This window comes from Poecile atricapillus, chromosome 5 (genome assembly GCF_030490865.1).
Source record: "Poecile atricapillus isolate bPoeAtr1 chromosome 5, bPoeAtr1.hap1, whole genome shotgun sequence".
NCBI lineage: Eukaryota > Metazoa > Chordata > Aves > Passeriformes > Paridae > Poecile > Poecile atricapillus.
The window spans coordinates 24725901-24738378 of NC_081253.1; the positions used below are offsets into that span (position 1 = coordinate 24725901).

Below are 12478 nucleotides of genomic sequence, written 5' to 3' on the forward strand. Positions count from 1 at the left end.
AGCAGTTGGCATCCAACTGAAAAGAAACATAATACTAACAAAAAATTATTCCATGAGATGATTGCAACGTCCCTCACCTGTGTGAGTTTGTCCAGTTCACCCAGCCAGGCCCCAAACATCTTGTCAAGATCCTGATCTTCCTTATCACTATCTTCTTCGGCACCATGGTCAAGCTCTTCATCTGACAATTGCTCCATCTGGGGGGGAAAAAATAAAGGTTTGATACTCAAACATTCTTATCAGTGTCTAAGAAAATTGGTGTCAGCTACTATGTTTCTGAAAATGTTCCTAAATCAAAGCAAATGTCCATCCATAAACTTCATAAAAACTTCTGCTTACTAGTAAAGACTTAGTATAAAAGTTGTAATAGATAATTGCAAAGCCATTTTTTCAGCTCACTTTTGTCAGAACGATGCAGAAAATTATTAAGAACAGAGCTCACAGTATCTAATACACCATCAGAAATTCATGCTAGACTTGCATGTGCCTTCATTGCCAGCTGTTGTTGGCAAAATCTATTGACATTACATTAGAAAAATCCAACTCTCATCCAAGGAATTCAGCTGACCACAGTTAAGCAACACCATTCAACCACAGGAAGTGCAGTCTCACTGCACTACAAATAGATCACTCTACAAATCTGTAAACAGAAATGCTTAAATAGGCCATAGAGAATGTCAGCAATACATCCCCTGAGACAGTTCAAATCTTGGACACTGACCAGATCACTTCATTGATACTGCACAATTTTTATTCAACAAAGGAACTTTTCTCTGGAAGCAAAGAGTCACCATAACATCTCTCAGATCCTCCTTCATTCAACAAATTTGTGACCAAGATAATGTTCTCCAAAGTTTATCTGTTATTATCTCACAGGAAAATAATCTTCTGTTTAAATCCCCTTTCCAAACATGTCCTCCAGCCCCTTTTATGGAGCTAAGACACGCATGCCTTTTCTATGTACACCCACACTGGCAAAGACAGGATCTGGTTCAGGAAGAGAATTTACATACATGTTGTGGGGGCAACAATCTAGGTAATAACTTGGAAGCAATCAGGCAGTAGAGAAGGTAAATTTCAGAGATGTGCTACAGATTGCCCAGAGATGCATGAAAATGGAACCCCAGCAAGAGCTACACAAGAAAATCAATGGTGAGTGGAACAGTTTGATTTGGCCAAGTCATGGGCTACATAGTTACTTGCTACATAGCTTTCAGAAAGCACCAGTTCACATTTTGTAAATTCAAAAATGAACTAAGTGCTTCTCTTCAGGAAAAGACAAATCTTGGTCTAGAAAGACATCAATGTCCAACATCACACAGTTAAACTGATGAGGGATGTTATGAAAAATTATTAAGGTGATCTTAGACAAAAAACTGCTCAATCCACTTTTTATTTTACATGACAGTTTATGTAAAAAAAGATTAAAAACAAGTCTTTCCGTTTTATTATATATTGCTTTTATTTCATTTTATCTTGATAAAATAGGACAGAGGAGACTTCAGAGGTGATCTGTAATTCTGAGGTCAGCAGAAGCCAATGTCTCCCATGGATGCAAGATACTGCTGTCCAGTTGCTCTAAGCAAAGCTGTTTCAGTCTACTACTTGAACTTCTACTTTTGTGGGAGAGCACAATGCATGTGCCTACCTTAAAAGAGGCAATAACATTAAAGCCAACTTGTCATGGCACACTTCACTGCACAAACACTTCACAGATCAAATTCACCATCTGAATCTCCTTTCTTCCAACACTTGATTTGAGTCCTGCACTCTAAGGAATGAAAGCAAGCACTTCCTAAAATCTAAGGGTGACGATGAAATTAAAAAAAAACAAACAATAAGATTGTGTAATATTGCTGCACCCTTCCACCAAGACTGCAGCAGTTTTTATATTCTGTAAGCCAGGCATGCCTTACCCGGCAAGATTCCTCCCTATGATGCCTCCTGCAAGTCCTCCCACATACAAAACTGGAGACAGCATGGTAGCAGCAGCTCATACGCTGTCTGATACTGCAAAGCAAACCTAAGCTGTATTCCACTTTTATCCTCCTTCAAAGCTTTGCCTTACTACTTCTTAGGCTCTTACATGGACCAGAAATACTGTAAACTCAAGACAAAACACATTATACTTAATGTGACATGGTCAAACTGCTGTAGAAGTGCTCACATAGCATTTCTCAATGTCTAGATATATTTAAAGAAAATAATTTTTATTTAAAAGCTAAAGGAAGCTATTAAAAGAGTGCCTTATGAAATATGACTATGAACTGGTAAATCAAATAAATGGAAACTGTGATATCAACCACTCAAAGAACAGTATTTACAGATACTTTACAATACTAGCCTTTCCCTCTTTGAGTTGTTTTTGACACTCCAGCTAGATGGATTTGTTTTGCAGTGCATTCATTACATGGCACTGCTCTTAACTCACCCCTTCATTAAGAGAGAAGCTTGCTCTTTTTACTAATATTTCTAAGGATCTAAGCCACAGAAAGCATTCTCAATTTCCCATAAACTGTTACTTTAGCTGTTTTAACTTGGCATCACAGACACTGCTTTGGTTCCAGTTATTCTGAAGACAGAATTAGCAGCCTAAAGAAAACTTTTACAAGTGAAGTACTGTTGTGTCAGCATGTCTGGCACTGAACCCTGTAGTATTTGCCAGCTCCTTGTAGTCCCCACCCAAGCTTCCTAACGTCAGCTGCATTTCCTATGAGCCTGTCAACATTTACTTGCAAAAGGCACAGAGAGGTTAGTGTCTCGCTTCAGAAACAGCTAATATTAAGTCGCAAGTTCTGTAAAAGGAAAATCTTAGTACAAGTTCCACAACTGGAAGATATCCCAAAGGACATTAATTAAAGAATTGATTCAATAAATGAGGGCAGAAACAAAATTCTCAGAAAGCAGTATATGAACTTTTTGGCATAAGAACTCAAAATATTAACCATATCAAAAAAGAGTGCACATTCCGATTAAAAAATTTCAAATTTTCCTTTTGATAGGCATTTTCTTTCTCATTGCTGTTGATCACAGCAAACATGCACTGCACTTTAGCACATTATGATCTAAGTGGGAGTTATCACACCTTTCTAAGGATACAACACCTTTATTTATAACAAGAAATAAAACCAGCATAAGGGGTAAGGGGTTGTGTGTGTTTTGTTTAATTGGGTTGGGTTTTTTCTGCTAAAGAAGTCATTTAGATTTGAACTAGACATAAAAAATGGAGAAAGGATAATGATTCTGACGTGATGTCATAAAGTAAGCCACTTATATTCCTAAAACATTTGCAGGGGAACACATTTTAAATAGTTTTTATTTCTGCCGAGCTCAAACCATATGACATGCCAAAATAACTTCAGAATTCAAGTTATTTTTCAACACTTCACCTTCTATTCTGTTCAAGTGTCTGTTGAATTAGAACATAAAGAAAATGAGCAGCATCATTCTGGGATATCTAGATAAAATACGGTATCAACACAGTGTAGTCTTTCATATGGAAGCGAGGCTTCCTGCACTAAAGTGTGGTCTAGGTATCATTTCATTATCCACTATGGACTCTGACAGACTATTCTGTTTTAAATTACAGTGTAAAGAAACAAAACTTAGTTTAGGGGGAAAAAACACAGAAAGATTTACTCTTTCAAGATGATTTTTATATTCTTAGTATGCCAGGACAAGCATGAGATATTAAAACACACAAGGAAAGACGGAAACGCCAAGAGCAATGCTTCATATTACCATTTCAACATTTTCAAGAAAGACGCCACCACAGAATTCCAAAACCAAGAAACCATTTTCCTTGTATCAACAGCTTTTGGACAGTTATCAAAAGTGTATCTTAAGTGTCTTTCACTGAGACCCTGGCATGAGGAAAATGTCTTGCATTCTGACCATATCCTGCACACTCGCATGTTGAGACATTAGTTGCTACCTTAAATCAACCTAGTTGATTGGGACAAATGGATTTTTTATTATATTAACAATATCTCCTTATAAAGAAAACACTCTGTACTGAAAAAAAAAGCAGTTGTAAAATAATTTAAGTTGCATGTTTTCTCTACACCACAATTCACTGGTGATGCAAAGACTAAGAGAAAGAAAATTAGAATTCTGAGTTGAACTGTAAACACTAATGTGCATAAAGGGTCAGCAACAAGAATGTGTTTAGTCACTATAATTTTAGAAGCAGTGTACTAAGAATTTTGAACTAGAGATGCTTAAGTATGTTCAATACCAACTGACAGCATAAAACCCCAAAATGAAAACATACCATCTTTCAGGTAACTGATGTTTCTACCTACCTCCAACCTTTCTCAGTATTTGAATACAAGCTTGCACAAGGTCCTGCTTGTTCCTGCAAAAACAATTTGCCTTCTAAAAACAACTACTGAATTTGTTACAAAGCTATTTTAGGGATGCAGTAGACAAGACACAAATGTTTGAAACACTATCTCAAGAAATAACTGATTTTCTGCATTTTAAAATCTAGCCTCAAGTACTATATAGCACACCTTGGTTTGGGAAACATACTCTCACTATACTTCATCTGGATATCCAAGTTCCTTCATTTGTGATCATTCCTTATTATTATGCCAATATCCACTCCTGTTAGAAGTTGTGTACGATAGAACACTACACTAATATACTGTATGAGCACCTAAGCACAGAGTGCATACATAAATATCAGAGTAGGATTCTAGCAGGTTTTCATCTCTTATATTCATTCATCTGACTGCTTAAAGAAATAAGGCTACTTGAAGAGAAAAACACTCTAAAACGCTTTTACAAAACTCACAGGTAAAGCTCACATCCCTGTTCCATGTTTCTAGACATTTCCATAACTAAAGTCATGGTAAATAACAAGAGGTACTTTGAGCAGATATATTTATTTGTATCATATTAATACTCTGTCCATGTGACAGGGACCAATCAGCTCTGGCATACTTTTTAGCCAGGGGTTCTTACGCTATAACTGACACTAACACTCTTTGAATTTAACACTGCAGCACACTAAGCCAATGACAGGGCAGATCACTTGCTTTAGTATTTCTTTGTTTCTTCTTAATAAACATAATGTATTCTGAAAATAATTACTCCAGAAAAAGATATTTGGAGGGGGATTAGAAAGTTTTATGAAGCCCTTTGTGCACTATCCAATGTTCTATAACCCAGTTTATGATAAAAGTAATCTAGATGAAAATCTGAACAAAAGAGCATTTGTTTTCTTTAAGCTTCAAATAGCATTGTAATAGCTCAATACATCCCAAGGCTTCTGCAGCACAGACATTCCAATGCCTCTCAAATTCAAAAACTGAGATACAAATCTGTCAGCCAAAAAATTTCAAATTTAGAAGGTTCCAAATGAAAAAATCTTATGTCAAGTGAAAGTTTGTTTTAATATGCTTTTTTTTAGCCAACTTAGTGTTTCATTTTTCTTTTTTTTAAACTATGCTTCAGGCAATAGTTTTCCAGACTTGGCACTAACTAAACAAGGTGAAAACACACTGAATGTCTGATAAAAGATGAATCTTCACACACTTCATTAAAAGCAAAAAGACCTTTCATAACTAATACTCTGAAATACTGTGGGTGACCTCTTGAAATCCTGGACGTCAATATAAGTTTCACAAAAGCCAGTCATATGTCAATAGACTGCAGATATAATTAAGGTGTATAAAGCATTCATTATTACTGTGACAACCTTGGATTTAAGTCTACTATTTCTTGCCTTTCTTCCCTTAGTCCTCAGCTGATGAAGGTGTTTTTCTTTACATCAACACATTATCTGCCACAATTCAATTGATCTGTCCTGTCCAAATCAACTACATTCCAACTTAATTAAGGAAGGAAGGCACTCAGCATTGCTCTGGAAAATTGTTTTTATTTAATTCCACACTTATTTTTTAAAACAAACTAATTAGTAGCAATTTGGAAATAGTGTTGGCAAAAAAAAGAAACAAATGTTTACATGCATTGGCTAAGCTGTTCTTCAAAATTAAAGTAAGTCACTGTACTTTAGCAATAACTACTGTTCTTCAAACAGAGAAAGTCAAGAGAAGAATATGCTCTTTATTCAGAGTAACTGGGAGAAGAAAGGTAATTCCAGAATACACTGAAAGAGTTTAAAAGCTACATACAGTTTGAGCATACTTCTTTTCAAGTCTTTTACTTTGTATCAGGCAGATGGTCTAGACTGCAGAACTCCAAGTCTGAAAACCAGGCATCCTCACTTTATGGTCATATTTTCAGGTTTAACTGGGAGATGCAAAACAGCGTGGCCCACAATATTACACCCTTTGCCCACTGCTCTGTGCAACGTGAAAAAATGTACCTTGGAAAAAACAGAAATCTGCTATCTGAGAATGCATGTTTTGAACTGCACACAGGCTACGGTTTTAATAAAAGATCAACTAAGGCTGCTGAAAGTTATTCAAACATCCACAGAGTGATTTTAAATGCTCCCCTTAAAATTAGGCACATGCCTGTACAAGAACTTGCCTTTGCCTCTAGCTGTTTGTATTTCAAGCCCAGTCAAACAACAATCTTTTTCACTGAGTTCATAAAAATATTTTACTTTATGTTATATAAATATTTATAGCACAAAAGTGAACACATAACTTACATTTTAACAACTGCTAATGAAACAATTGTTTGAAAAATCAACTGGAAATAGAGAAAAAATATCCTTATCAGATACCGGATCGGAACATCAAAGCAAACTGTCTCACTGCTTCTGGAATCCCCCGAAAAACATCAGTGCTGTATGCACAAATACAGGTCTTCTGAAACTTGGTGCTCTTCATGAGAGCGCTCTTATCCCTTTCAGATTCTAACAGACTGTTCAACAACCACCCCCAGAGATTCTGACCAGGAAAGTCAAACATATCACAGTTGCTCCCCGGTCTTCCACAAATTTAATACTGAATCTTTAGAACAAAGCAGACACAGATATGACAACTTCAGTATTCTTCACAAACAATATGAAAGACTCAAACTCTTTTTGGCCAGCAGCATGAAGAAATAGAAAAACACAATTTTCCATATTCATATCCTTTTCAGCTCCCTTTGTATTTAAGCAGAATTTGTACACTCCCCCTCTAACTTTAGTTGACATTAGCACACACATTTTCCTGAAATAAACACACTGAAGATACCAGAATGTTTACTTCATCATCTTGATTTCTAGCAGTGGGAAATCATTCTGAGGTGCCACAGCAAAACCACCCACAAAATACCCACCCATCCACCCCTTCTTTGCCTGAAAGCTTTGAGAGGTAAAATGAAAAGTGCACCAAATAGAATACCCTGTATTCCATATGGTTGGTTTCTGGTTTTAAGCTATCTTTGTATTACTTTATATTGATTTTACCTTTCCATAATTGCAACCTGAAATTTTAAATTAGTCCCCGAAGTGTGCCTCCTTGTATATTGAAATATATTTATAAGATCCTCTTTCCTGTATAATATGGGAAGCACCAAAATTACAGAAATGTCACTTCAAGAATCTAACTGCATTTCAAATTTGCGCTGTTGGGAAGGCATACAGTAAAACCTTTATTCCCTCCAATATATTTCAGTAACTGACTCGCATCTAGCCAAACAGATGCTGTCTTGAAAAGAAGGGGCTTTATCAATCATTGTATCTCATTTCCTGAACCAAGATTACAGCCAGAGTACCCAAGTGGACACTAAATTAATTCCCATAAAAAGAGCATCCTAGATTGTCTCATGTCTTGCTGAACAGTCTTTATGAAGGCAACCTGAAGACAACTTCTTAGATTTACCAGCTAAGACTAGAGAATTTTCAGTGTACAGCCTGTCTTCAGTAGGCAGATATATACTTAGAAAATACATTAGCGTCAATTTTCCAGAATCTTCATCGTGTGGTTATTGTAACACAAATACTGCTGCAGCATCTCTTTGCATTCAGTTTTACCTTTGGAATGATGCCCAAAAAAGAATAATATATATGAGCAGACTAAGAATAGGTATGAATTTTGTTGTAATATTGGCCTTATGCACAGATCTCAGGGAATACCCAAATATTCCTGTAGCTGTGGCCCAATAATAACAATCACCAGGCTAACAGCAGCACTTTCAGGATCACCCTGCGCTTAAGAAGAAGCATTAGCCAACCAATCACGCAAAAATTCACATCCTTTTACAGACTGGTCTATTGTGCCTGTAAAGGGTCTTTTTCCACCAGGAACAAATATTCAAAGAAACAAATTTTTACACATACACTAAGTTGTCTTTCAACTATAAGAAAGCAAAATAAAGCAATCAACTGTCAACTACTCATGAAAGTTGAACATCTCAACAGTGCTTAGTTATAAATGAATGATCAAACCAACCAGGAGAAAGGAAATGTAAGAAAAACACTTAGGTCATAGGTAAAATTACAATACAAATGAGAGTAATGCCTCATAAGACTGAGCTACTCTACCTATACTTTAGCACAGTTAAAAACTAATTTTTGTTCAAGGGACCCTCTCAAAGGTTAAAAATAAGCATTATGCCAATGCTCACTTAAGATACCACAGCAGACACTGGCAATCTGTATGATGTGGGTACTACCCAGACTCAGATGCAGTTGCCAAATTCCTTTCCACAAGGACCCAGTGACAGTCTATGAACAATGGCCCAAAAAACAGATGAGTAATGCTTCAGCTATGATAAATAAACAACATTCTTCACAGGTTGCTTTTATGTCAGGGTATATATTTTTTATACTAACCTCAGCTGGAACATGCTGGAAGGCAACTTAGGCATCCTGGTAAGAATTAAGATTACATTGTGAAGAGGTGCATTTCACTATAGCTGGAACTACCATCTCCAGAAAAAAAGGTGAAAATAAAATCAAAACCACAACTGCATATTTTTCAGAAGACCCATAAAAGAGTGTTTGATATCTCTAAAGAATATAGATGTTTAATTCTTAGCATTTATGAGTCAACACATTCTGTTGTTTACAGCTAGCCATGACAAAACAAAATGACCTTAAGAGACACCACTTAAAAAAATACTTAGAGGATGAATAGGGAAATAATCTTTTGGCTAAAATATTTCTTTAAGAAGGAAAATAATTCAATTTTTTTGTCTTCAATATCTTCAAATTAGAAGACATCTAAATTTAATAGACTGAATAAATAGAAGACATGATTTACTTTAAACCCACCTCTAACAAACTGAGCAGAAGAACACTGCCCTAAACCAAAAATAAACACATCCAAACAGGCTACCCCTGCACAACTAATTTTATATTTTAAGACAATAGTAAGAGCAGATTTAAGTACCACAACTGGCAGTCAAATTTCATTCTCCAACTTTATAGCAAACTGTAAGAACAGACATAAAACCCCTCTCTATCCCCATCACTCTTTTGCATCACTAACCTCTACACAGAAGGACATTTGTTTATTAATGTGTGAGAGGTAGAGGGGGGAGGGGGGAAGAGGAAGTACATACTGCACACCATGAAGTTACCATGAGAAATGGAATTACTGTGTAAGGAGAGGTTTTTCCATGCAAGAGCTGTGTCTCGTGGGAGGCTTGGAAGGGAGCAGAGCTGAGAGAGAAGGGCTTGAGAGAGCCTTGTGTATCTAGAAGAGTGATGTGGGGCTCTGCACAGAGATGAGTCCCAGCAGTCAAAACTGGAAGGAAAGGCTGGAAGTCAGCAGGAACAGGGCAGTTTTCTATGCAAGGAAAGGGGAGGGGATCATTTGGCAGTAAATCAGCGCTGCTCACTAGGCAGTGATGTGAGGCACATAGGCCTGAGGGGTCCCTGCCTCACAATGAAATTTGGCAGCAACTATGTGGCATGAAAAGGACAAGCTATAGAACAAGTTCTTAATGATATGGATATAGGTGGAAAAATGTTTGTGAACATCAAAACTGCAGGATAGTCACTGCTTCAAGAGTACTTTATCAGCATCTTCCCATGGGTCTTGCAGGTGATTAAGCAACATTTCATATACCCATAAGCCTCACATGCAATAATAGGACAGAAAGCCAACATCCTGCTGCATAAACTTAAGTTCACTGTTTTCCTCAGTGATATTGTAAGAATCCAAGTTATATTTTGAGAATTCCACCAGGTGAGAGGAAAAAAACAATTGCCTGAAGGAAGTCCAACACTTGCTCAGCTCTTCTGTTTTTCTCCTCAAAAAGTAAGAGAAGCTACTCCAGAAGTGAAGTCAATCCACAAGTCAATTTTTGAGTGGTACCTGGTTGAACAAGATGCCAAAGCTGGATGCCACCACCACTTTTCTCTAGTAACGCCTGTAAAAATTCGTGAAGAGGAGAAAGTCTTGAGCAGATTTAGAAATTCAGGCTCATCACTGATAAAAGCTGAAAATACAACCTAATTCTTATTTGTCATTTTAGTAGACAGAATGTCACTGAAGAACTCTCTCCAAAGCTTCTGACCCCTTTTCCCCAAAACAACCCCAGCAAAAGAAAACAAAATAAACAACACCCCACCTCCCAAAAATTAAACCAAACAAAAAACCTAGAGAAAACTGACAGTAGTTCTCCTGGCATTTTTTCTTTTTAATACTTTCTTCTCTTGAGATTTTTTATTCTACTGTTAATTCAACATCCTTCCTCTCAAGGGTGGTTTAATGATCTTAAAACGAGAAGCCCACATAATAGCTCAAACTAGTGTCAGCAATTGGAGGTACAGAGCTATGAAATTTGTCACAAACTTCCAATAGGAACCTAAAGATTGCCTGCTGAGCACTGACCTTAATCTCTAGCTTATAAGCCTTCTGAAACTATTTATTTTTTTTTAAATTAATTTTTTATATATGAGATATTCTCTAAAGATATATGTTCATACTGAAAAGCTGCATTACTTCAGTTTCTAAATAAATCTTGGCACCAGAAAGTGAGGGAGGGGATAAACACTACTACAAGGTACCAGTCCCCGGAAAAAAAAAAGCATTTAGAGCAAGAAAACAGCCTCAACATAAAAAAAATATTGCTATATCAAAGGTTAGAGAAGTCTAAAAGCCAGTTAACACCAACAGATGCATACCAAAAGACTTTAGCTAGAATTTAATTGCCTCAAGATTAAGACCAAATGTAAATATTTAACACAGAATCAATGTTTTAAAGAACACATTCCTGAAAAAGTAAGGAAATTACCTTCCATAGCAAAAAGGAAAAAAATACAGTGTAAGTTATGCCACTGAGGAAGCAAACATGAAATTTCTGTACAGTAAAAGAATCACAGAAGATGGGGCTGACAGCTGGGTTTTGTTCAAGGAGGACTTTAAACAGAAGTATTTAAACTCATGGGATTAGGCCAGCATTCCTAAGAAATGCTGTCCAGATCTTAAGCTGCAGAGATCTTGTCTAAGCAGCTCAGCAACTGAGTCACATAAACAACTACTGTAAAGTCTGCTGCCACCACACTTGGTAGCTTTGTGAATGAAGCTTTTCTTGCATGTGGAAACTAAAGGCAGTGTTTTGCTACTGGAATGGGGGGGGGGGGGGGGGGAGGAAGGAGAAGAAGGAAATAGTAGAGTACATCAGCAGACTCTATAGTGCCTCTTAAAATCTTAAGTTTCAAATTTTCTTCCCAAAAAATGATCTTTCCTCAAACAGTTAAACTAATGACATTTTTAATTCAGTGAAGGGTTATCAGAAGCAGGTGGTGCAGAGCATCTATTATACACACAGATACATATATGCTGTGCATTATGTTTCACTTTTGTTTACAAATGTGCTTGGAAATTCTGTCACTTAGTATTAAATGATTCATATCTCCTACCCAAAAATGATGCTGTGGTAAAGGTAGGGCAGATTTAGATGAAAATCAAAAAGAACAGCATAGACTGACTAAAATAATCCTAAAGTCTACAAAAAATGTTTTTAAAAGTAACATTCCTTAGATCAGATTGATACAAAGCCATCTTAAAGCAACACGTGAACTTGTCTCATGTGCAACTTTCTTTCTTTTCTTAAATACAATAAAAATGAATGAACTATTTTCGATGTCAGGACTTCTAAACAAGGGACACACTGATTGACAAATACTACTCTCATTTCTATGCTGAGAGAAACAAAATTCAGAGGGAAAGGAATGAGATACTTCATAGCAGTCTTCAGTCTGGGGACGATAGCCTCCTCTCACTGCTGAACTGTGAACCTCAAGGGTCCAGCAGCTTCCAAGCAGTTAAGAACGGTACCCTGCAGGACAGCCCACAGGCTTTAGCACAAAACACCCCTCCACAGAATGCTCAGCAGCAAAAAGCAGGATTATTTCTTTTGATAGCTGCTACTCTTTGACTGCCATCCTGGCAGCCAGAGAGGCTCTTCTACATCATGCTGGATTTGGAACATGCAACTCACTGAGAAGCCACAGGTGAACACAACTTCTCTATTTCTCAACATAGATAAGGGAGTAACTTTCAAAATAATTTCCACAGCCCACATTCAAGTTTCCCATGAAAAGCAAAGCTGGGAGCAG

At 36.8% G+C, this 12478-nt stretch overlaps 1 protein-coding gene across 5 annotated transcripts in view; it reads right to left on the minus strand.

The window, feature by feature from the left end:
• Nucleotides 1-12478, minus strand: part of RAPH1 (Ras association (RalGDS/AF-6) and pleckstrin homology domains 1) — an 85351-nt gene that overhangs the window by 52473 nt on the left and 20400 nt on the right. For all 5 annotated transcript variants that reach the window (XM_058840226.1, XM_058840227.1, XM_058840229.1 and 2 more), the window contains exon 2: nt 78-197. In XM_058840226.1, the coding sequence (XP_058696209.1) occupies nt 78-197 (120 nt within the window). The remainder of the gene's footprint in view (nt 1-77; nt 198-12478) is intronic.